Genomic DNA, 26912 nt, shown 5'->3' with positions numbered 1-26912 from the left:
GTATATTATAATTCTCATAGCGTTGTTAAATTAAGTCCTACTCTAAACATATTTCAAGTCTACACAGGTAAATTATAGATGTTCATTTCAATGGTGCTTCAGTTGTTGGTCATCACCTGTGAGAGGGAACAACAGTAACATAATTAGCCTACAACGTACAGTACTTCCTGTTTTTCGCAAGCTTTTGTTTGCTTCATGTTGCATTACTCGTTTTGGTGATGTCATGCCGATCATTTAAAAAAAAAGGAGAATCTTCCTCACCGTGTTGATCCAGCGAATGTAGGAGCTGACTCCTGTGAAGACTGTGGGCTTCTGGACCACATTGCAGCCTTGACCCGACCCAAAACTCACTGCACCATGAACCACCCAGGAGCCATCTGGGTTCTGGCAGTTCAGTGGGCCGCCAGAGTCTCCCTGTTACCAGGTATACGTAGGTTAATGTGAAAATTCATCCATTTATCTGTCGGATATTATTATGGATAAATGACATGAAAATCCATCCTACTCAGACGGGGAAGAAGACTAACTTCAACCAGATGTGGCTAAAAATAGATTTGATGTTATAAAATAATCAAAGGTCTAAACCTGTTTTAACATATTGTGTAGTGCTGCTATTAAGATTCTTGCATTTATGCAAGTGTTATTTTTTTATTTATTTAACCTTTATTTAACCAGATAAAAACACATTGAGACATGATCTCTTTTTCGAGTGTGACATTGCCAAGAGGCAGAAATAAAAAATTACACAATCCTTGCTTCACAACAAAACTAGAACATCCATGATACACAAACAGATACCTAAGAACTCCAAAAATACAAAATGTACACTAAATAATAAACTAGTTTGCAATTCACATGTAGCAGTACACGCACAGTGTACCCAATGTACCCAAAGGAAGAGATCACAGAGCAAATTAATTACAGGTCTGAACAATGTATAACTCTTGGCTGAGCATGAAGACGAGTCAGTACTGTGGGTTTATTAAAACAATTTGACTATAATCCCTTCTTTATGAGAAAACTTGGAACAAGAGTTCAATTGTAAATATGACAACAGTACCACTACAAGGTGATAGCTGTGATCTTGTATAAGATAAAGTGTAAAGATTAAACACATAAGATTTCCTCGTTGAATGTAACTTTTTATTGCACAATGATAAAGGTATACAGTTTAAAAATAGAAGTAAGAGCATTTGATATGTGCAAGGGAAGTAAGAAACCCAAGTGGGCTTATATGAAGCCCTCCCCAAACACATTTTGTCACTAGTTTGTCATGTGGAAAATGTTAAACTATTGCAATGTTAAATTGCATATAGAGCAACAAAGAAATGTTTTGCCCCACAGTTGACATTACTGTAACATTTCCAATGAACCCCCTCATATATTACTCACATTACAGCCGGCCTTGATGCCATCTCCACCAGCACACACCATCTGGTCTGTGGCCAGCACGTACCACCAGTCAGGCTGACTGCAGGTGGCGTGATCCACCACTGGCAAGAGGGCCTGCTGCAGGATGTCAGCCGGGGGTCCCGAAGCTGTGAAGGAGAAGCTAGCTTAACCCGGGTAAGAAGACAAGCTCCTGCTGTGATGCTGAGTTCATTATTTGCGGAGAGAAGTTGAAATGGAAAAACGATGGGTGGGTGGATGGATTATTTTCAAGTCATGTGCTTTGGTGGATGAGAGAGAAAGAGAGAGAGAGGGTAGTAGACGTGAAGTGAATGCCAAGATCCAGATTGAAACATATGACACTACAACTTACGCAGCCGAGAAAGCTCCATTGATAGAGATTTAATTGTGATGCATACATTATTATCCATCTGTGGCTACATAATTATTCCTGATCGCTAGGAAAAATAGAATATGGCTTTTAATGACACTTTTTGTCTTTCTTCATTACAATGAATGCACATTTAAGCATTTTCTTTTAGCATGGGTGAGAGCTGAACCCCCTGCATGGACTGGGTTAGTACCACAATACTCATTGATGTGTACAAAAACACATGATTTTGGTGATACGTTTTCACAGATTTACTGTATGACCAACTAATGGGTCTAATTCAGTGCACGTGCATCTGTTTAAGTGTAGTCACTTACTGGATAGCCGCCCCCAGCCGCTGACATAGCAAGGGGCACCATGGGGCAATACGAAGCCTGACTCAGGGAGACAGGCGGGCATGATGGTATCGGAGAAGGTGACTGGAGAGGACAGTTTTATCAGGGCAATGTCATTCCTACAATAGACAAAGAGTACAACACCAATGAAACTCATGTGAAATAATCAACAAAATGAAGTTGTCTATGTTTTATTAATAATTTGGTCCTGATGATCTATAATTATTATGGAGTTTCAGGGCTTAATTCAACTATGGACAGTTAGGTCATGACATTTTGTACTAACATAATCCCTTGGATTACAAAACAATTGTAATCTAATCTGAGTACTTTTGGATGACCTTTGTATGACTTTGAATAAACATCCTCATATTATGATTATGATTTCCTCATGGTGGTGGTATAACAGGACAGTCAGGACACTTTCCGGTTTTGGCCTATAACATTTGAGCCATCTCATACAATCAAAAATCTTTATAACTGGATTCCTTGAATGATGACGCAACTCTACATAGACCATCTCAGCCATTTGTGCCAGACAAGACTTTCTACCATTTCTTATTTTCTTCAGAACACACTTTTTGCTACTACTAACAAAAACTCGTACAAATCTGTACACATTATCTCTGGAGTGAGATGAAGATGTATCAGTCAGATTTCGCAGGTTCCATTCCTATTGGCTATACTGTATATCTGACTTCCAAAGTTTGCGGGCCCTAGGGTTGGCAACCCTGCCTGGCAGGGATCTACACTCAGAGGAGCGCACCGTTCTAGTTAAATGGATGATTATGGCAATATGAATGTGTGTGTGCATTCATATTTAACTGAGAGTTGTTCCTACCGGCTGAGCATGGTGTTGTAGTCATCATGGGTAATGATCTTGGCTGCCCTCAGAGCAAGGGAACCCTCTTCAGTTGCCTTCAGGCTGTGCTTTCCCAACACCACTCTGTAGTTGGGACGGGAGCTGCAGGGTGACAGATGGACAGGGGTCATCAACCATGTTGGCTTGTGGTGGACAATGATACAATGTAATGGTCAATTTAGACCCCGTCCTAATGGAACCCAGAGAGTCCCTGGAATCCACTTGACATCCTACCAAAAGCAGTGAGCAGCTGTAAGGACCCATTTACTAGAGCAGGGGTCTTCAACAGGGGGTCCTCAGAGTTACTACAGGGGGTCCTCCTAATCTTTGTGTGATAGAAACTTTTTTCCCTCCTTTTTTGTATTAACCACTTGAACCCAAGTGTCCATATTCGGAGAACTTAAGCCAAAAATAGCAGATCTACAGCACGAGGCGTTGTGAGCTTGTAGATCGGTTAATTTCGGCAAAGAGCTCTGGTGTAGAGAGGAAAAAGAGCAGTCTAAGTACAGAGTAAAAGGTCAAGTATTGACGGTTCAAGTGGTTAAATATCTGAAAACACAAATTGACATGAATACAAAATACACTGACGATTGTGCTGTCAAAAGATGAAACTACTGTATATAGAATCTGTTAACAAGTTGTGGGGGTCCTTGCTTCATCTCTCTCTCAACTAAGGGGTCCTTGGACTGAAAACATTGAAAACCCCTGCACTAGAGATGAAGGTAACCTTCACATCCTACCTTGTTTTGTGTTTGTTTCATGTTATTTATGAAAAAATGATTGAATGCACACGTGTATGTTGCCAAAGCAAATTCATATGTGTGTTGCACTATGGTAAATAAAGGAATCTGAATCTGAATCTGAACCTAATGCAGTGAGCAGCAGTAAGGACCCATTCACTAGAGATGAGGGTTCCTCCACAGACGTGACTCCAGCGCCCACTGCCGTCCGACTGCAGAGAGATCTAAAACAAACAGATTAGTTGGCCATTTATCACTTGAAAAGGGACTCTCTTTTAAAGTAATACATAAAAGTAGCCTGCCCTTTAAAAAGTCCTGTCATTTTGTAAATTCATGCTACAATATAATCACGTCTATTTTTACGATATCTCATTTTGGAATGACCCTCCTTACAAACAACCATACATTTTCTCCCTGCACTAATTCACTTTTAGCTTGTTTAATCTGGCAGAGCTACAATATTTGTAATTGTAAAATTTAAACAGATAACAAAAGTTACAGGCAATAGTCTGGTACATAGTATTATCCTAAGTGTTAACTGACATGTAGTTGTACAGTAAATAATCACAGGTTTTACTGTAGATGGTAGAGGAACAGTAATTTCCTGTACAGATCGATTCATTTCATTCAGCTTTTAAGAAAGATAAAAGTCAGTATTAAAAGTTAATATACATTTTAAACAGAACTGATAGTATAGTATAAACAGGGTAGGAGAAAGATAAATGCATGCGGTGGATTCTACTGTGGCTAGCACTATATTACAATACTGTTGTACAGTGGTCACAGAGAGCAGTCTTACCTGCCAAGGCCAGCTATGAGGCCTGGCATCCTCTCCTGAAACCACCCTGGTCAGCACAGGGGGGAAGGTGGGCAGGCCACATCCGTAGGCTGAGACAAAGTTAACAATGATTTCCCATTTATGCTTTAGCAGTATTACTTTTTGGATAAGATCTTAAAGGGGAAGACCTGTCAATATTGAACTGTGTCATTAATATACCTTAGAGGAGTTGTGTGGAAATAGAAAAAAGTTCCCCCCCTTCTGTGTTGCCTAGAACTGGAGGATTGATTTTGGGGTTTGTATTGTAAAGTACAACTTGATGACATCACACATTGTACCCCAAAATCAAACCTCCAGTTCTAGACAACACAGAAGGGGGGGAACTTTTTTTTCTATTTCCACACAACTCCTCTAAGGTATATTAATGACACATTTCAATATTGAAAATGGGTGGTCTTCCCCTTTAAGTTCAAGAAAGAGTTACTTCTTGCAAAGTTCATGTTTGGTTGTCTGGCCACCTCAGACATGAAAGGTACTTTTGTGAAAAGAGGACTGAAAATGATTCATCTCAACGTCAACAGTTTGAAACCCAAACTGGAACAAATCCAAGCTATGTTTCTTGATGGTAAGGTCCAAATTTTAACCTTCTCAGAAACTAAACTCGATGACTCATTCTCAGATGCTAGCATTGGAATAGCCAATTACACTGTCATTAGGAATGATAGGAACAGGAAGGGAGGTGGTGTTTGCATGTATATTCACAATGATTTAAATTTTATCCCTCGCCCAGATCTACACCACAGCTCTCTTGAAACTGTATGGGTCGAGATAATTTTTGAACATGCTAAAAATATACTAATATGCGCTGTCTATAGACCCCCTGACCAGAATGACTTCTTTGAGCTGTTTGAAGAGAGCTTAGCAAAGGTGGACGGTATTGAGTACTACAGTTTGGGCGACTGGAATGTTGATGTTTTGCGTAAAGAAACACCCCTGTTCAAGTCCTTTAATGGGTTATGTAATCAATATGGCCTCACTCAGCTTGTTACCGTACCCAATAGGGTGACGGAGCACTCCCAAACCCTCATAGATCTCATTGTAACCACAGACAAATCCAAAGTCACCGCTAGCGGGGCTATTGTATGCGGTCTTAGTGATCATTACATGATCTACTGTACGCGTAAAATACACAAACCCAAGGCTAGTGGCCACAAAACAGTTGTAGCTAGAAGCCTCAAAAACTACTCCAGTGAGGCTTTAAATCACACTCTAGCGCAGTGCTACTCAACCCGCGGCCCGCGGGCCGCATGCGGCCCTTTCCGCATGTCTGTGCGGCCCGTCATGATCATGCCAATAAAAATAAGATTTTTCTAAGCCTGTCAAAGTTAACGCGTAACGCAAAACGCGGTGATGTTTGAGCCTCCGTGCACTCCGTAGGTAGGGATAAGAGTCAGGAAGCGAATGTAGTCAATGCATAGAGCACAGCAGTGCGGAGATGCAGGCGGCTACACTAGAGCTATATAGTACAACGAGACAGACAAATCTGCGGAGATTTTGCAGCAGACAACCACAGTCGGGCTCACTGGAGTGGAGACGCATGACGGTCGTGACTCGTGCGATATATGAACGGTCGCGATCGTCATGTTTCAGGCTAATGAAGACGTAACCCTTGTCTGTGCTTGTCTCTGCCTCCGCTGCTTGTCTCTGCCTCCGCGACTCCGCCAGTCAGGACAGACAGTGCAAGCATGAACAGATCGCGCAGCAGCCAAGGAACTATGCTTATTACCACAAATCTCCTCCAGCGAGCTGCTGTGTTTTACAAAGCTCAAAGCATCAAACTGTTTTACAAGTACAGTGCATCTGAGGCTGAGTTGAACTGTACTTGAGTTATTTTTCCATACAATAACTCTTCACCAAAAATAGCCGATCTACAAGCTCACAATGCATCTTGTGGTGAGCTTGTAGATCGGCTATTTTTGGTAAATGTCCCCCAAGAATAGGTATGCTGCGGTTTGAGTGATTGAATAATAAGTATAAACGTTTATTTATTTAAAATTGTCCTATTAATGAAAAGGAGTGTTAGTGGCATGACTCATGAGAAAAAATACCTTTACATTGCCAAAGTGCACTAGCCTTGCATACCCAGACACGGGGGGTTACAAAAAGATTGAACCAGATCTGTTCAATTTCACTTAACATTTTGTGAATAAAGCCTAATTTGATAAAAATTTCAAATATCATCAATTTCATCATTCCATCCATGACAATCTTTTGGTTCAATGAGGTTTGGCCTGGCTTATATAAATGGAAATGTGTCTGTTTTCTGTGCGTTTCCTTAATTATTAGACTTGTCATGAAGTGTGTTACAAAATCAATGTAAACGTCCAAAATAGGACCGTCATTTTTAGCTTGCGGCCCTTTGGACTTTTGGTATTTTGCTGAGTGGCCCCTGAGCCATCTCAAGTTGAGTAGCCCTGCTCTAGCGAATACAGACTTTTCCACTGAACTGCAGTGTACAAATGTCGAAGGAGCATGGTGTGGTTTTAAAACCAAATTGACCGATGCTCTAGACAACGTGGCCCCCTTGCAAACCACCAGGGTTAAAGCCCGCCAAGAGCCATGGTATAACTCAGATATTACCGAATCAGCTAAACTCAGAGACAAAAAGTACGATGAGAAACGTAAGTGCTGCAAAAAGCCATGACCTCAAAATCCAAATCAAACATCTTACTGCTCAGTGTAAGAAGCTCAGAAACCAGACAATCGCCCTAATTAGATCCGCCAAAAAAGACTACATCGACGTCAAAATTGACGAATACAAAAACAAACCACAAGACCTATGGAAGTTGCTTAACAACCAATTAGGCTTAAAACCTAAAACCATATGCCACAGCATAAACATCAAAACGGACGCCGCTCTCATTTCTGACAAATGTGAAGTGGCTACCCATCTTAACAAAACCTTTACCACCATGGCCCATTCACTGGTTGAAAGACTGGTCGCCCCATCTGGGCGGTATGGTGTAAAATTTGTTAAGAAATTCTACAATAAACTGGGCGTCAGAAAAGACAGTTTTAAACTTGCCACAGTGACAACTGATGAAGTGTTTAAAAAACTGAGCGCCCTACCTCAACACAAGGCCACTGGCCTTGATAAAATTCCAGCTAGATTTCTCAGAGATTCAGCCGCCACCATTGCACCGATCATTACCCACATAATTAACCTTTCCATCGAACAGGGTCATGTCCCACAGGACTTCAAACTAGCAAAAGTAACCCCCCTGCATAAAAAAGGTAGCAAACTAGACCCTGGAAACTACCGTCCCGTTTCCATTCTTAGCTCCATATCCAAAGTCATGGAGAAAATAGTCTACGAACAGATAGCAAGATATCTCGATGAGAATAATCTGATTTACGAGTTCCAATCTGGATTCAGAAAATCTCATTCCACTGACACATGCCTTCTCTATTTGACTGACCAAATCAAACGCGAAGCGGATGACGGCAAATATAGCGGCATGGTCATGATGGACCTCCAGAAGGTATTTGACACCGTAAATCATTCTATTCTGATTGAGAAACTAAAAGCCATCGGTCTTGACAGCGCAGCAGTGAGTTGGATGCAATCTTACCTGGTGGGGAGGGAACAGGTGGTGGAGATTAACGGTACCCTGTCCCCCCCCCTCCCAGTAAACTGTGGTGTTCCTCAAGGTAGCATACTGGGACCTCTGTTGTTCCTAATATACGTGAACGACATGGCATCTGCTTGTGACTGCAACCTGTTCCTGTTCGCGGATGACTCGGCTCTCCTAGTCTCGGGCAAGGACCACTTGCAGGTCGAAAAGACACTTAACGCCCCACAAGCCCTGAAAACTAAACTCCAAACAGCCCAAAATAAACTAATTAGGGTCCTACTTCACCTTCCCTATCAGACTCACCTCACCGCTACTCACCAGTTAAGAGTGGGGTGGCTCAGAGTAGATGACAGAGTACAGCAACTTGCAATGGGCCTGGTGTACAAGATACACTACACCACTATGATACCCAAGTACCTGTCAAAATACTTTATAAACATTAAGGATGTCCATAATTACAACACCAGAGGCAGCGCCACAGATCACTTTCAACCCAGAGTCAAAACCAACAAAGGGTCAAACTCTTTTTTCTGCTATACCACCAAAATGTGGAAAGCCTTACCGAAGGTCATAAAGGAGTGTGGATCACTAGCATCCTTTAAAATTGCCCTGAAAAATCACTTACAGGCAGCAGCCGTTCGCAACTGGTAAAAAACTAACCTAGCCCAACCCTACCCTCCCCTGCCCCTTCTTTGTATATACTGTTTGTTTAGACTTACTGTTTTCTTTTTTGTTTTTCTTTACATATCTACTGCATAGTACTGTGTTCTATTTGTCTGTCATTCAATGTTATATGAGATACTTCAATGGTTTCCAGTGGAAATAAGCTTAGTCTTTTCATGGATCTCCTTTTAGTAGACCTTGTACCAGTGAACTGTACCGTCATGAAACTGTACCTTTTCCTATGCAAACTTCTAATAAAGTCTTCAATCAATCAATCAATCAATGGTTAAGTAGTCTGCAACTCCCTTTCAATGATAAGCAAGCTGGGTGTCCTGCTCTTAAAATGTAAAGCATTTACTGTTAAATAGTTGAATTAAACAATAATTGTAATTAAGTTAATTAAAGCAACTTCCTTACCACCAGCTACCAGGACAGCAAGAACCACAAACCTCATCATGACTGTAATCAAACCTCATAGTTTGAATGCGTTTGTATTTATACCAGGGGTATTCAACAGGGGGCCTGGGACCCCTAGTGGGCCCTCAGGGGTACTACAAGGGGCTGGGATAGGAACTTTTTCTTGTTTAAACATGAACCATTTGAACACCAGCTCTCTATTCTAGGGAGAACAACACGTAGAAAATAGCAGATCTACAAATGTTATGTCCAGGGGAAAGGTTTTGTGTAAAGAGAAAAAGAGCAGACACAGAACCAAAGGTCAAGTCTTATAAGTATTTGGTTATTTAAGTGGTTAAATGTCTGAAAATACTTCTAAATCCTACCGGATTTAGAAAATGTAAAAAAAGAAGAAGCTATCAATGAAATCCATGTAAAAGTTTAATCTGCAACACAACACAATTGTATACAATACATAGTAGGGGTCCCTGCTTCATCTCTCTTTCAGCTAAAGGGTTCTTGGCCTGAAAAACACCCTGGTTTATACTGTATGATAGTGAGGAAGGTCAGCAGGTACAACCAGTTCCTGGAAAACTGACCAAAAGATGTGGAAAGCCAAACACGGAGGGGCCACTGAGAACACAACATGTGCTTAGTGATAGGACTTTCCCATCACTCTTCCCATTCTATTCCTGACTCTCCAAATTCAGTATTTTTTGTTGATAAAACTGTGATAATGTAATAATAACCAAAGAAAGATGGCACATGTGGCAAATGTTTTTTAATTTCAGTTTATTTATTTATGGACGATATTTCCATAGGAAATTGGCTTCAAAAGTCTGTCCTCTTAATAGGCGACCATTTTCTGTGGAAGAAATGGCAGAAGCGTCAAGCGTGTTAGATGTACTGAAAGTCTGCATAAATAAAAATGTCAATAATGTTCTCTAAACATATTTATATTTATACATGTCTCACACCTTAAAACACAAACATTTAATTAATCTTTAGTTTAGTTTAGTCTATGAGTTATTCCAGAACGTACAGCGCTGATCCAGTCCATGTAGGAGCTGACTTGTGTGAAGACAGTGGGCTTCTTGGGGAAGTTGCAGCTGAGGCCTAAGCCAAAGCTGACGATGCCATGGACCTCCCAGGCTCCGTCCATGTTCCGGCAGTTCAGAGGACCGCCAGAGTCTCCCTGAGCCGTGAAGAGACACCCCATGAGCACTTTGTGAACTGTGCTATTACAACTCATTAAGACTTGAGGCAGAGTCTACAAATGCCTTCTAAATCAGTAGTTCTCACACTTCTCACATGTGCTGTGAGCTTATACGCTAAAATCTAAAATGCTTTCCGAATTTGAATGGGTTAACAGGCATGTATGACATTTGAATTGCCCAAAATGTGATTTATTTTCAGATATATATTTGGATATCTAGGTATGGGTATTCTGTTTATTATAGGATATCCCATTATTATATCTCATCTCACCCCCCAAATGCTATTGAATTACATAAATCGCACAGGATGCTAATTTTGCAACATCGGATATTACAGTGGCAAAATAATATTATTTGTTTTTCTTCAGACTCACATTGCATCCAGACACAATGCCATCTCCACCAGCACAGAGCATGTTAGCAGACACCAAAGGGCCCCACCAGTCTGGCTTGGTGCAGGTGGCATGGTCCACCACGGGCAGGAGAGCCTGCTGCAGGATCTCAGCAATAGGCCCTCCGGCTGTATGGAGGAGAGAGAGGTGTGTTATAGCTCGGCTCAGGCAGCAAGTGTAACTTTTCCTACACTATACGCAAATCTCTATGTCTTTGAAACGTTTAGTCTAAACATTACTAACATAACAATACATATCAACATCAGATGAGATTTTTCGAAACACTTTTTGGAGTATGAGCATAGGTCATTTATGTGTGAACACTACTTTCTGGTTTGATGTACAGTATAGCACTGAATTTGTGGCTTGTGAGCATGCAGGTGAAGGATAATGTGAGCATAAAGAGGATAGTTTATGAGTTACTGTAGACTCTAGAGATATAACATTTGAAACAAAGGGCGTGTGAGTATAGATAGAGATATAATATAGAAACAGCAGTGGCCGTGGACACTAACTCTTCATGCGTCCCCATCCGGTGACATAGCAGGGTTCATCGTGGGGAAGGAGGAAGCCGGCCTCGGGAAGGCAAGCAGCCATGATGGTGTCGGTGAAGGTGACAGGGGAGGCCAGCTTGATCAGTGCAATGTCATTACTGGAGAGGATAAACGCACAGAAGAAAGGTCTTGAACAAGCTGTGAACAAGACCCTTAATCCACAGCAGAGGTTGTCTTTGGTTCAAGTTACCGGATGAAGAGGGGGTTCCACTTCTCGTGAACGATGATGTTGGCAGGGCTCACGAACGTCTCGCCCTCCTCCGTTGACTGCAGGATGTGCTTTCCCAGGGCTACTCTGTACTCCCTGTCACTGTAAGATTATAGAGCATAATATAAAAACATATGCTACCATTGCTATAGTTGTGTACTTTTCATTAGTTTTTATTCTGAATTAGTTTTTTAGTTTTCCTTGTTCAATTCAGTTTACTTTCAGTTATTGTCCAGAGTGGGGTTGCGTGTTTCAGTTGAGTTTTAGGTTGTGTTTTAGTAGTTTAAACAAGGAATGAAAGACTTTGTTTTGTCTCCATTGTGTCTCTGTACCTGATGCAGTGAGCAGCAGTGAGGACCCACTGGTCAGAGATCAGAGTGCCACCACAGGTGTGTCTCCACTCGCCCTCCCTGTTGTACTGCAGGGAGATCTGAAACACAAGTGATTGATGTAAAATCACTGTTTCCCAAACATTGTGGTTCAAGGACCAATTTTTATGGGTCACGACTCGAGATATATTTCAAATGATTTTTTTTATAAATGTTTTAAAAATAATTGTATACAATTGTATATTTTAAAACGAATGGAACAAATCTAAGATATGTCATAAATAAAAATATATAATTAACTAGTGCTATTTTGCTCTATGGCTTGATGAAATAGAGTAACAGTGGAGACAGATCTTCCATCTGACATTAGGGTACAGAAGACAGCTTCATTATGTCAGGACTCATTGTCGGCACCCATTGTTTATAAGGTTTTTATTGTAAAAATTGAGATTTGTTACTATTACACAGATAGCAAGAACATTCAGTGTAGTTCACCTGCCATGGCCAGCTGTGAGCCCTGACATCCTGTCCTCCAACCACCCTGGTCACCACAGGTTGGAAGGTGGGCAGACCACACCCATAGGCTAAACAAACATACAGACAGACAGACAGACAGACAGACAGACAGACAGACAGACAGACAGACAGACAGACAGACAGACAGACAGACGTTACAGAATATAACAAAGCAACTGTCTGGTTCTTTCACCATATGACTTTCTGCAACGACTTTGCAGAAAAAGCAGAAGTAACACACTATAATCATAGGGCACTCTACTTTGCACAAGGTCAAGTTTTCAAGATGTTGTAACAGTTGTATGTTATAACAGAGGTCTTCAACAGGGGGTCCGGGACCCCTAGGGGGTCCTCAGAGTTACTCCAAATCTTTGTGTGATTAAGTTTGATCACTTGAACCCTAGCATCCCTATTCTTAGTGGAACATTAGCCAAAAAATAGCTGATCTACAAGCTCACAACGCCTCACGCTGCGAGGCGGCGTGAGCTTGTAGATCAGCTATTTTTTGGCACAGAGGTTTGGTGTAGAGGGAAAAGAAGAGCAGACATAGTAGTAGTAGGCATATGAAAATACACATTAATCCCACCTACACAGATGATAGTGCTGTCAAGTCTAAACTGTATAGAAATAATCCATGTACATTTTTAATCTGCAATTTTTGTACCATATGTAGTGGGGGTCCCTGCTTCATCTCTCTCAGAGCTAAGGGGTCCTTGGCCTGAAAACGTTGAAGACCCCTGTGTTATAACATATTGTATGCTTACCGCCTGCAACAAGAACAGCAAGGATCACAAACTTCATCATGGTTGTATCTTCACAGGGTTTGTTGCCAACACATCAGACACTTTTATACTGTTTATGATGTTTGTTGAAGGCCAGAAGTGGGTCAAATTCTTGGAATTGTGCCCTTCTAGGGGTGGAGCGAAGTGGGCATCCAAAGTGGCACAACTCAGACTAACAGAGGAATCTTTCCCCGCCTTCAGTGTTTAAAGTGAACGTAGCAAGTTAGGACCAAACATGTGTTCTTGAGAAGAATATTCCCATTACTATTAAATCACATTATGCATATGCATATCCATTCAATGATTATCTGTATTATTATAATATACTCTACTGTCAGTCGCTATAGAGCAGTGGTTCTAAACCTGTGGGTCGGGACCCCCAGAGGGTTCCCACATGATTTTGAGGGGGTCCCCATATTACAGTGAAGTGACAATTAAAGGACTTTTAAGACTGCATCAAAAACGGCAAACTATTCTATAAAAACTAGTGAAACATTGGCCAAAAATATTCGAAAGAGGCTGAGCTTGTAGATCTGCTATTTTCACAATATTTATCTGTGGAACCGAGTCAAACATAGCCTATTTGAATGCCTTAACTCCTACAATTCCAAGTGCTTGTCAGGTTGGGGGGGGGGGCTCACAACCTGCAAAGGTTGAGGGAGTGTGAAAATCACCCCCTCATGGTTTAAAGTTAAATAATGGAAAAACACAGGGTAGCTCAGCTCAGTGACACCTGTGAATTTTCACAGGGTCACTAGTTGAGGAGATAAGATGTTCTTTTGGGGTTATGTATGTCCAAGGTTGCCACAGAGGCAAAAATGGAAGAAAAAAAATACTCGTTGACCAGAACAGCTCAGCAAGTCAGTTAATTTGCTACTGTATATAAGGAGGACCGGTCACAAGGAACCTGTACTGAGAACAGTCATCATGAAGTTCTTGATTCTGGCATTGTGTGTTGCTGCTGGTAAGCTCTAACAGTCAATCAATTATCCAAAACTCAGTAGAATGGTCATAGATACAACCTTCACCAACCACTGCCTGTATTTCATTCAATATTTCAACCGTAAAATTAAACAAATCTGAATAATTTTGGTTCAGAACTTCTAAATTAGTTGTAGCAATATATTTTCTGTCAGTCTAAAATATCAAATGACATTATTGGAAGTCAATCTCTTTTGAGCTAATATATATGCTTGACATCAACAAGATATTTTCTGCAAAAATGCTGATGTATTTCACTGTTGTCTCTCAGCCTACGGGTGTGGCCAGCCCACCTTCCCCCCCACCCTTACCAAGGTGGTCGGTGGAGACGATGTCCGTGAGAACAGCTTTCCCTGGCAGGTACGTTTCCACTTTACACACTCATGTTTAGTTTTTCATTCAAAACTTTTTTTAAGCAAGAATTATCAAGGTTAACATGAACAAGTCACACTTGACTTGACTTGACTTGTTCAAAACCCATAGATCTCACATTTCAAAGTGAATGTTTTAATTGTCACTCACTGAAAATAACCGGTTCTTATCTCTAAAATATATTTTCAGTGAGCAACATTGCAGTACTACCAAGCTAGACTTCAGTATTTATATTAGCCTTCACCTAAAATATACATATGTAATGTGCTTTTGAATTTTGCTTTTCCTCAGGTGTCTCTGCAGTACAAGAGCGGCAGCAGCTTCTACCACACCTGTGGAGGTACTCTGATCAGCAGCCAGTGGGTCCTGACCGCTGCTCACTGCATCAGGTAAGACATGGTGTAGATATAGATTAGAAAGAAGAGTGTGTTTTATTTGTATGTGTGTGTGTGTGTGTGTGTGTGTGTGTGTGTGTGTGTGTGTGTGTGTGTGTGTGTGTGTGTGTGTGTGTGTGTGTGCGCGTGCGTGTGTGCAAATAAGAATTTAAAATTGGCACACAAAAAAAATAACATCAAAAATGCGTGTACAGTGCCCGATACTATTTTTTCCCTCAAAGAACATGGAAATATCTCACGATGAGCTAATCTAATAAAACTAGTTGAAATATTTGATCAAGTCACTTTGACATTATTCCCTTGAATATACCTGTATTGCAAGTGGTTGTTGCTGATATTCTATAGTCCATTGTAGAAGAATATTAACATTGATGTATTGGCTAATATATTAAAACTGATTTTTACACCCAAGTGATAGTTTTTTATACAGGACTGATTGATTTCTAATTCATTCATTGTCATAAGACAATGTTGATTTTTGAGAAAATCTTTACCTTTATCTAGTCACTAGGATCTAAGATGGATAACTCTGCATTGTTCCATGTAACCTCTTCTAGCTTCTATGAACCCTGACAGCTGTTTTTGTGTATTTTGTGGTGACTCTGTAGCAGTCGCAACACCTACAGAGTTTATCTGGGCAAGCACAATCTGAAGAACAACAATGAGGCCGGTTCCATCGCCCTCAGCCCTGAGAAGATTGTTGTCCATCCTCAGTGGGACTCTTACAGGATCCGGTAGGCATGGACATCCTCTCCACACACTCCTGCTGAACATCTTAAAACGCTGATCTCTGGATTGTCTTCTAATGTTTTTCAACCAGTTGGCTTCCATTTACCCATTAAGACGTGACGTTATTTCTACAAATGCCTTCTAAATCAGTGGTTCTCAAATATATACACAACAGAAGAAAAGATTTGACACTTTCAAAAGTTTCAAAAATAGCAGAAGGACAAGCTGTTCTAAACCACTGTCCTAGTCCTGGAAAAAAAAGTGTTCCTTTTTTCAAGACAACCTAACCAAGTCTATAGTTATCATTGCCATGGCTAGTAGTACAGCCAATGACCTTTAATACATTATTATTGTATTTCAACCCTGTTGTTATTAGTATTGAAGTCAAACCATTTTTATAACCTCTGTGCAGTTGACTATACACAGCAATAACACTAAATGTGACTTGATAATGTGTGTTCCAGCAACGACATTGCCCTGATCAAGCTGTCCATGCCCGTCACCTTCTCCGACACCATCATGGCCGCCTGTATGCCTGATGCTGGCTACGTCATGCCTCATAAGACCACCTGCTACGTTACTGGCTGGGGACGTCTCTGGAGTACGTTCTCAAACTTTAAATCAATCAAGCTTTTTTTGTATAGTTAGTACATTTCATACAGCAAGTACAACTCAATGTGCTTCAAAGAAAAAGTATGATTTAAAAGAAAGGGGAAATGAATGAAAGATAATAAGAATACATAAAAATACAAAGCAAATACATGAACATGTTCTATCAGTTGTCAGTCACATCTGACATGATTTACATCCTTTCTTGGTGAACTTTAGAGCTTGTAATTAGAAAGTTTGAGAAACACTGGTATAAACCACTCTCATAATACTACACAACAAGAGTAAAGCGTCATTCCCACCCGGAACGATAAAGATAACTATATTGATATGTCGGCGTTCACATCAATTATGTCTGCGTTATCGTTGTGGTGTGGACGCTCTTGAGTTGAGAAAGATTTTTAAAACGATATCTTTATCTTTATCGTACCCGGTAGGAATTACGTATTTGTAGTGACAGAGCAGCACAGCTCTGTTTTAAATAGAATGTAATCAGTCATTCATCTGAATGTCCTGTTCTTCTCTCCAGCCGGTGGTCCCATTGCTGACATCCTGCAGCAGGCCCTCCTGCCCGTGGTCAGCCACGCCAACTGCAGCAAGTCTGACTGGTGGGGCAGCCTGGTGACCAACAACATGATCTGTGCTGGAGGAGACGGTCAGCTGGCCAGCTGCAACGTACGTTACCAGAGCTTTCTGTTATGGCACATCATTTTAATGTTAACATGATATTGTAGTTGTCAGGTGGAAACCTTGTATGTCCAAAACCGTTCCTTTTTTATATTATTTTAAAAATGAGTCAAAGTAGTGAAAATAGCTGATCGAGGCGTTGTGCGCTTGTAGATCTGTTGTTTTCACTACTTTTGTGCAACACTCTTGTATGATGAAGTAGGGCTTTAATTTACAAAAGAAAATACTATTTTGAAATGTTCCACCCGACAGTGACCATGTACATGTCTTACTATTCAAATTTTACTTACTATTCAGTTCTCTGATAAATGTGTATGTTGCTATATCAGTGGTGCTCAAATGTCGTCAGGTAAGTACCCCCCCCAAAAAGATTATGTATTTGGCCACAGACCCCCATTTCTTAATATTTTGTTCCAGGGACCCCCAGAAGCAATGATTTGCGTTAAATGTATATATATTTATATTTGATTTGCACTAATAAATATAATAGTCTATAACAGTGATTACTATCACAATACAGTGATTTAACATTTTAACTAAAAATATCACTTACCCTACCTTTACCATGAGTTTTGACTAAAGAATAACTTGGATCACAGGTTTTTTTCTTTTCTTTTCTTGAAAAGTAATGGTTTTGGACAGCACCCGACAGCAACAATATGTAAATTTTACACTGTCATTTTGAACCCTTTCAGGGAGACTCTGGTGGCCCCCTGAACTGCCAGAACCCTGATGGCTCCTGGGACGTCCATGGTGTGGTGAGCTTCGGCTCCAGCATGGGCTGCAACTACCCCAAGAAACCCTCCGTGTTCACCCGCGTCAGCGCCTACACCTCCTGGATGAACGACGTAAGTGCTTCTCAAACCTTTTCATGTCAAGGACCCCCAAATGTATACGGCTGTGTGGACCCCCCATCTCAAAAATATGGTGTGCCTGGGACCTCCAGAAGTAGAGATTTGATTTTAGAATATTCACTTGACATCTGCTATTTTTGAATAGCGAAGGTATAAAATATGGTTAAAAGGATTGTGACACTATATTAACAAATTGTGCTGGGGACCCCTTGGGTGGGGGACCCCCCCACCCAAGGACCACTTTGAGAACCACTGTTTTATAGTATTTAACTTGATGTGCCATATTATGCATTAAAGGAGTAGTTCACCCCCAAAATGTTTTTTTTCCCCTATTGATTGCTCATGCCATGGAGACTTGAGTTCAATAATATTTTGTTGTATTTGTCACATTAATAAGACGAAGATTTGATTATAGTAATTTTACCCCCATTGATTCCGTATGGGGACCCGGATGGGGAGTAATGCATTTGGGTCCCCATCTGGAATCAATGGGGGTAAATTTACTAAAATGTTTCTTTTGTTGCGACCGTAGGTCGCATTTACTACCAAAACCTCCACCGGCTGTCCGTGGGTGAGTCAGTGAGTGAGTCCGTCACACTTTTGCCCTGCTCATCTATTATTACATTCCTCCTATTGCCGCATCCCACTTCCAAGCCCATTCACGCCCCCTTTACATCGACTTCAACTCATAGGTAGTCCTCTAGGACATAAGGAATACCGCCCCTAACGCTATCATTCGCCCCCCGTCGCCATGGTGACAGCCCTCCATTGGCTCATTCCCAGCTATGGGACCGGCGGATCCAATTTCAACAGAGGGGTAGCGGGGCTGTTAAGGAGAACAATACTTCAGTTCTGGAAAGAAGCACCACAATTTTACAGAGTGTACCTCTTGGGTCATTCTTTAGAAAAATCACATTAGACACTTAATTTTCAAAATGTCCGCCAGTTTTAAAGATGGCCGCCTTTTCGGATATGTTTTACAGTACGCCAGCCAGTTAATATCGAATTTTCATAATATTAGAGTTGTTTTGTAGGTTTTAAAACATCCTGAGTTCATTTATTACACTTTTAAAGCAGCCAGAATAACCTTTCTGACTTTTGGTTGGGGTCTTTCCTCACCTGGGACCCCCCAGACAGACCCCTGAGCCTATTTCAGTAATCGCTCTGCTCCTGCACCAGAACAATGTTAAATTAGATCTGAAATATGCTCTGAAATAAAAAATGACTAGTAGCAAATAACAGAGGTCTTCCACGGGGGGTCCGGGACCCCTGGGGGGGTCCTCAGAGCTATTACAGGGGGCCTGCCAAATCTCGATGAGATCTTTTTTTTTTCTTTTTTTTTTTACATTTGAAACTTTGAATGTTTTTATGTATCCTGGTTTTATGTATTGTACTTTGATGGTTTATTAGTATTCTCAGTATTATTTATAATGTTTTTTGTGTTAAAACAGTTATGGTTGACAGCTGTTACTGCAGGGATTGCAATAATGAAGGTATTGCAACTTTTCACTTTGGGTGCAGAACAACATTTCCATTTATTGCACTGCACTCACACTGACAACACATACACACACACACACACACACACACACACACACACACACACACACACACACACACACACACACACACACACACACACACACACACACACACACACACACATTTTAACCATTTATTTATGTCCACACAAAGGAGATGCATACAAGGACACAAATAGTATAGGTGCAGTAGAGTAACATTTACAAAATCATGGCATTATGTCTTCATGATACAATAGCAAGGCACTTGGTACTCTACGGGTATAAGTAACAGCGTCTCCGCCATATGTGGCGGCTGCCGATTATAGCGGAGACGGAACAATACTTTGCCAGCCTTTTTGCCTCTTTTTTAGGCACTCCAAGTTGTTGAAACCCTCTAACAACCAGCCTGTGGGTATGTCCTAGGCTGCCAAATATGAAAACAAATAGTCTGCACCTGTACCCCAGCTCTGAGATCGTATTTAGGAGAGGTTGGTATTTAATGACCTTGGTCATGAAAGCTTCCTCTAGGCTAGGGTCAAAGGTGCAGGCCATCTCCAATACAGACACTTCCCTGGACTCTTCATCAACCACAACAACATCTGGTGTATTAGCTGTCAAAGATGCAAACATTTCCAAGTTATCACAGAGATGAAACATGGATGGAATGACACAGGAATGTTTGTACACACACACACACACACACACACACACACACACACACACACACACACACACACACACACACACACACACACACACACACACACACACACACACCTCTTTGTTATTGTCACCCCAAAACCCTCACCTTATCCTCTTATAGAGCCCATGGTTAATTACGCCCAAAGAGATTCACTACACTACAGTAATTTCAGACATGCAGGATATATTCGTCTTCATCATCATCATCATCTTCAATGTCCAACCTAATAGTGTTGACACAGTCTCCACCATAGCATAGAGTGAAAGGCAGGTTATTTGAGCAGCTGCACCGTCCCTTACAACCTGCTTTGCAGACACATTTGATGGGCTCAAGTACTGCCTTTGGAGCAGGGAGAGCAAGAAAACTGAAACCTGGAATATACCCTCCACTCTCTGAATTCCATCTATTTTCTTCGATTGGTGGAAGCACAGGGAAATTTGTCAGGTATGATTTATCCTGCATTGTGACGGAGTTGGCACGGAGGTAATGTGGTAGCAGTGCAGCACGAGTTGGAGGTAGCATCTCACCCTCCAAGTTATTTGACAGAAATAGTTCCCATCTGAGTAATCCCAGGGTTGTTGGACCTTTTGAACTGTAAACATGGCATGCAAAATGTTCGGACTGCAATGTTGATGGAAGCTCACAATTTATAAGCTCAGGAGGAATGGCCAATGACCTTGCCAAGGTCCTTGAAGCGGTTAGTGGCTTGGTCATCATCATCATCATCATCATCATCATCATCATCAAGTAGGCATTGACCCATGTCTTTTTGGTGATTCCAACAAATGTTCTTCCCCAGTCAACACCTGAAAAACGCAAAGGAACCCTTGACATTTGTAACATCAACTTGAACTCACTCGAATATATCAATTTCCTTTTTTTGTACCGGAGGCAAGGACTTGATAAGGAATCGGGGTATCAGCCTCTTCATGTGTTTGCACTTCCTCAAAATCATGTCCCTTGATGAAGGTATCGTATTATGATGCCTACTTCGTCATACCTGACAAATTGCCCTGAGCTTCCATCAATTGAAAAAATAGATGGAATTCAGAGAGTGGAGGGTATGTTCCAGTCAGGTTTCTTGCCATCCCTGCTGCAAAGGCAAAGCTCATCAAATGTGTTTGCAAAGCAGGTTACAAGGGACGGTGCAGCTGCTCAAACAATAACCTGCCTTGCACTCTCCTCCCTGCAAATGATATAGTGGAAACTGTCAACATTATTAGGGAGGACATGTATAGTAGTGAATTTCTTTGGGTACAATTGACCGTGAGCTCTTTAAGAGGATAGGGTGCGGGTTTTGGGGTGACGATAACAAAGAGGTGTGTGTGTTGTGTTGTCAGTGTTAGTGCAATGCAATAAATGGACATGTTAGACTGTGCGCCCAAAGTGAGAAGTTGCAATACCTTAATTCTTGCAATACCTGTGAACCTGTCTGTCTAACACACACATGTTATAAATAATACTGAGAATACTAATAAAAACAGTTTCAAATGTAAAAATATATATACATATAAAAAAAAGGAACTTCCCCATCAAGATTCGGCAGGCCTCCTGTAGTAACTCTGAGGACCCCCTAGGGGTCCGGGACCCCTGTGGAAGACCCCTGGGTATTTGCTACTACTCATTTTTGCTTTCAGAGCCCAGTTACAACAACTTTAATGCTTCAGTTATGATCTAATTTAACATTGCTCTGGAGCAGGAGCAAAGCGACTACTCAGATAAGCTCAGGGGTCTGTTTGGGGGGTCCCAGGTGAGGAAAGACCCCAACCAAAAGTCAGAAAAGTTATTCTGGCTGCTTTAAAGGAGTAATACATGAACTCACGATGTTTTAAAACCTACAAAACAACTCTAATATTATGAAAATCGGACATTAACTGGCTGGCGTACTGTTCAGAGGCAGCCATCTTGGAAACATGGCAGCCATTTTGATTTTTCAGTGTCTAACGTGTTTTATCATAGGAACAACCCCTAAGGAGTACTTGTGAAAAGTTTTAGGTTTCTTTCCACTTGTGAAGTATTTTAGTGCAAAAATGCATTTACCTGCCCCGCTAGGGGGCGTCGCAGTAAGTGGAGTGAAATTTGACACCACTGTGTTTGCATGTGCGTGCTGCTGCTGCTGCCTCCACAGTGAGGGCAGAGAAATAGCAGAGGCATAACAGTCACTTCTCTCCAGTGCGTCCGGCGGTCAAATATGTCCGACCGGAAACGTGCGCTGCGGCACAATAGTTCCGCCACAATAGTTCCCCCCCCCCAAATTTTTTTTTTTTTTTTTTATTTCTTTTTAATTTTTAATTTTTTTTATTCCTTTTTTTTTTTCCTTTTTTTTTTTTCTTTTTTTTTCTTGAAAAAAAAAGTTTTTTAGTAAAGAAGCGGACGTGGACTCTAGATGTGAGCGGCCCGAAGGGCCACGGCGCGAACCTCTAGTATCTCCACAACCGTTGCCCCCATCCATGCCAAATTTTGCACACACACTCCTTGACTGCCAAACTACAACCTCCAAGGACCCCCAGAGCCCCAGGGACCCCCAGGTCCCTGGGGGACCCCCAGATGTAAAAAATGACCAAATGTGGTCACACGTCACACTTTTTCCCTGCTCATATCTCCGCAACCGTTGACCCGATCCATGCCAGATTTTGCACACACACTCCTTGCCTGCCAAACTACAACCTCCAAGGACCCCCCGAGCCCCAGGGATCCCCAGGTCCCTGGGGGACCCCCATATGTAAAAAATGACCAAATGTGCAAAAATGACCAAATGACCACCCCAACGGGGCTGCTCACGGGGAATTCCCGGGGACCACCGACTCCTGGTGCTCCAGAACCGATGCAAAAGTGGTGGCGCCCCCAGTGGAGGACCCCCTACACTGCAGCTCACATAAAATGCCGTAACTCCGGCTAGGAGCGACCGGGAGAGCCGGGGCCGGTACCTATTCGTCCGCCTCGGCGGCGCGGAGACCCCACCCCTCATTTCTCACATGGCCCTCTTCTAGCGCCACCATGAGGCCATGTGACCTGACGGTCGCTTATCTCCCGAGTAGGGAGTCTTACTGGTAGTAATAATGCGACAAATACAAAAAATATTATTGAACACAAGTCTCCATGGCATGAGTAATCAATAGAAATAGTCATTTTGGGGGTGAACTACTCCTTTAAAGTTGTAAATAAATATAACCGAAGCATCATAACATTTGTATTTTACATTTTAACCATTATGTTAAAGCGTATAGAAGTAAGGATTCTTAAAGTTGAGTTAACTGAGATACAGTATATCCAGAAATAATGGTTGCCTATTTCTCCTGCTATAAATACAGCATGTGGCTGAGTGTGATATGATACTTATTCTTGCTAGGTAAGAAGCACACAGGCCAGAGTGTCTCTAGATAATTGCTTATAAAAATGCTTTTATGTTTTACATTCTCCAGGTGATGACCAGAAACTAAGGTGCATGGGATGTCCAACTTTGTTGTTTACACTGTCATCAATGTATCATCAAATAAAGGAAGTAGACAAAATACTGACTGTGCTTTCTCTCTTTTTTTTTCTTTCTTCATATTATCATATTATTTATCAACATGATTTGATGTATGAAGACATTTAAACTGTAAAATGATAACTTAACAAAACTGTGTTGTAATGGCCTTCCCTATATAGTCCAGTCATTTTAGGCCAAAATTAGGCCAAACCTGGAACAAATTGCAATAGTAGCAAACTCAACTGATTTTGTATCCTCAATATGTCCTTAGTGAGGGAAAAAAAGTCCCAAGGAATCCCATCGGGGCAAAGTTTTGAAAACGACCTATCTACCTTCACTTACTATACACTACAATATAAAGGAAAAAATGACTGAAAAAAAATCTGCTTTAAGTGGGATGTGAGGGGTCAAACTAGGGGTTTTTAATTATTCTGAATCCATTGCAATCATTTGTTTTGCACGAAAAACATTCCTTGGGCCAGAAATGGCCACTCAAAACGTCAATTTTCATCAATTTTCATCAATTTTCAGTCTTTTGGGGTCCGTTTTTAGCCCAAGGAATGTTTTTCATGCAAAACAAATGCTTGCAATGGATTCAGAATAATTAAAAACACCTAGTTTGACCCCTCATATCCCACTTAAAGCAGATTTTTTTTCAGTCATTTTTTCCGTTATATTGTAGTGTATAGTAATTGAAGGTAGATAGGTCGTTTTCAAAACTTTGCCCCGGTGGGATTCCTTGGGACTTTTTTTCCCTCACTAAGGACATAATGAGGATACAAAATCAGTTGAGTTTGCTACTATTGCAATTTGTTCCAGGTCTAACCCTAAAATGACTGGACTAATAGGATAGAAATGTACAGACAGGAACACTTGATCCAACTTGCCTTAATTTCACCCATTTTTTTTAATATATACAGTATGTTTTTTTAAACCTGCAAGAGGGTAGACTGACCCCGAACAAAAATCTGTCCAGACTGCTGAAAGTGTGAGTGAAGACAGTCTGCTGCTCCGCGCATATTTTCATTGAGCAATACATACTAATAAGAAGGGGTGTCGCACCAAATTCTGGGCTCTGGGCGCTTTAACTATTGAAAAATAGCAGAGATACAAGCTCACAGCGCTTCTATGTCAGTGGTGCTCAAACATTTTCATGTGAAGGACCCCCAAAATGATATGTATTTGGCCACGGAGCCCCATCTCAAAATTAGTTCCAGGTACCCCCCCAGAAGAAAGATTTGAGTTACAAATGTTCGCTTGAAAAATACATATATTCAAAGATTTGCACACATTTTCCTGACTTTTAAAAAATAGCAGATCTTATAGTGAGCTTGTATATCTGTTATTTTTCAATAGCTAAAGTATAAAATAATGTATGGAACCTCTCTGCTGAAAGTCAGATCATTAGACCACTTTATTACCTGTCAGAAACTCAGGGCACAGCTCACTTCTTGGTGATTTGTCATTGGGCATCCAGGTGTCAATCAACTCTAGTTGGGTGGGACTCAATTCAAAAAGCAGGAAGGAAAACAGTCTGAGTGAGAGAAACAGGTGAAAACAGGAATGTTTATGAATTAAATAATCTGGCAAAAGTTGTCACCAAATGAAGCAGGCCAGGGATAATAAATACCTGTGACATATCAGCATGTTAGTGTGTTTGGAGCTGGCTTTTCACTCAGTATTTCTACCATAACCAGCTGACATTAATAACTAACTACTTACTAACACACTAGCCTGGAGGAGAAGAGAGTGTGGGAGACATTTCAACAGGTTTCTGAGTAAGTATGGACGCTGTCTGACAACTTCAGCCCTAGAATGTCTGTGATGATATCACTTACATTTCACAATGTCACCGACACAGGAGGGCATAGGAGTCATCTATGGCTTTATACTGTATATGAAATACATAAATTAAAGGAATATCACAGCCAATCTAGGACTACAGTGGGACCTTTAACAGTGTTGTGGTGTTTTGGATAGTGTGCTTATAGACAAACATGCTGTTAAATGGCTTCTTTTTTTTTCTTCTTTTGTAACGTTGTTTGTTGTTCCTCTAATAAGAAAAATCACACTCGTGTGAACTGAGCGGTGGTGTGTGTGTGTGTGTGTGTGTGTGTGTGTGTGCAACAGCGCCCCTCCCTTAACATGTGTGGTCAGAAAAGGTTACTGCAGGCTACGGACACGGAGACAGACAGACATACCCACACACACGGCCACGTATAGGAGCGTTGTGACCACCGCTCAAAAAGACCATCATGGCTTGACTCAACAAAGCGCATCATGATTACGGGAGATTTGGTGATATAGTCTGGTGTCTAGTGATCTCTAGTGGTGCTTGAGGGTCATTGCATGGTGTTGGGCGTATTGGGAGTCACAGGTTTGATTCCCCAGCTTGATTATTTGTCTCCAACATCTTACATTGTTTATCTTTTAATACAAATCTTTCTTATAGGAGCTCCTGGCACTACATGTTTTCAGATAGTGGTCTGCGGCCAAATCTGTATTGATCAGATTTGCTTGACAATGGCTTGAAAACGTCTGTCTCGTTGCAGCTCAATGAATAGAGTAATTGCCTTGAGGTTGAGAGGTCAGAGGTTCAAGCCCCAGCCCTTGACAGTGTGTTGTGTTGGATAATCACAGAGGCTGACAGACATACAACTTTAAGATCTCTGGAGTCCAAAATCTGGATGAATATCATCTTTCACTTTTTCACTGAAGCAGGGAGTTTAAATCTCCCACAGGATATTTTTGCTGTCCATCTAAATTCTAATAGTTGGATTAAGTATTACGTTCGCCATTGAGTAATCCATGCCAGCGTGGCTCAAAGGTTAAATACAAGGTTTACAAATCAAAGGTTTCAGGTTCAAACCTCAAATCAAACTGAAATACCACAACTCACCAAACAATTAAGATAACTGGTAAATCAAACTGAATGTGCACTACAATGAAACTCAAATGTCTCAACAAAACAATTATCAAATAAAATGGTAATGGGAAAAATCAATGACCGTCACATATAAACCGAATTAATACCACAAAACTACTGGGTAAAACACGAACATAATAATATAAAAAGCCCCAATAAACACATTGTTGAATAAACAATTTAACTTAATATGTACATTTCTAAAGCTTCTCCCTCTTCCACCGACCGGGCCTAAAAGAGGGTGTGAGGAGGGAGCTTGGGCTGTCTCCGCCCCTGTCGCCTTAAAAACACAGAAAATGAAGACATACCTTGATCAAGACTCAAACCCTTAACCTTCAGGTAATGAGACATCTATACACTCATGCACCACAAGGCCATGCACACTAATGCAATCTTGGAGGTTATACTTAAAGTTGAAATGAGAGGTGACAGGTCAGAAAATTAAAATCCACTGCAAACACCTTTACCCCTGAT

General features: G+C 41.2%; 3 protein-coding genes across 3 annotated transcripts; 1 reads left to right on the top strand and 2 right to left on the bottom strand.

Moving 5' to 3' along the window:
* Positions 1-98: 98 nt before the first annotated feature.
* LOC308290741 (chymotrypsin-like elastase family member 2A) lies at positions 99-9250 on the bottom strand (the record flags this gene model as incomplete). The annotated part of the gene is made up of 8 exons (XM_080732650.1): positions 99-116; positions 262-414; positions 1393-1538; positions 2098-2234; positions 2957-3079; positions 3844-3941; positions 4517-4605; positions 9211-9250. 8 exons carry the CDS (start codon positions 9248-9250, stop codon positions 99-101), a joined length of 804 nt encoding a protein of 267 aa, XP_080588776.1.
* A 727-nt stretch (positions 9251-9977) lies between these two features.
* Positions 9978-13231, bottom strand: LOC308291849 (chymotrypsin-like elastase family member 2A). Its single transcript, XM_080733978.1, has 8 exons — positions 13170-13231; positions 12385-12473; positions 11893-11990; positions 11543-11662; positions 11314-11450; positions 10781-10926; positions 10232-10384; positions 9978-10054 (listed from the first exon to the last, which is right to left on the bottom strand). Exons 1-8 carry the CDS (start codon positions 13207-13209, stop codon positions 10037-10039), a joined length of 801 nt encoding a protein of 266 aa, XP_080590104.1. The 5' UTR covers positions 13210-13231; the 3' UTR covers positions 9978-10036.
* Positions 13232-14109: 878 nt separating this feature from the next.
* Positions 14110-23548, top strand: LOC308291848 (chymotrypsin-like elastase family member 2A). Its single transcript, XM_080733977.1, has 8 exons — positions 14110-14151; positions 14440-14528; positions 14832-14929; positions 15544-15669; positions 16129-16265; positions 16803-16948; positions 17656-17808; positions 23463-23548. The coding sequence occupies exons 1-8, from the start codon at positions 14115-14117 to the stop codon at positions 23478-23480; spliced, it is 804 nt and encodes a 267-aa protein (XP_080590103.1). The 5' UTR covers positions 14110-14114; the 3' UTR covers positions 23481-23548.
* The last annotated feature ends 3364 nt before the right edge of the window (positions 23549-26912 follow it).

The sequence above is a fragment of the Nannobrachium achirus genome, assembly GCF_963921795.1.
Source record: "Nannobrachium achirus genome assembly, chromosome: 9".
NCBI classification, from domain to species: Eukaryota; Metazoa; Chordata; class Actinopteri; order Myctophiformes; family Myctophidae; genus Nannobrachium; species Nannobrachium achirus.
Note: the sequence above shows the minus strand (reverse complement) of the source record. Positions and strands in the feature narration are given on the sequence as shown.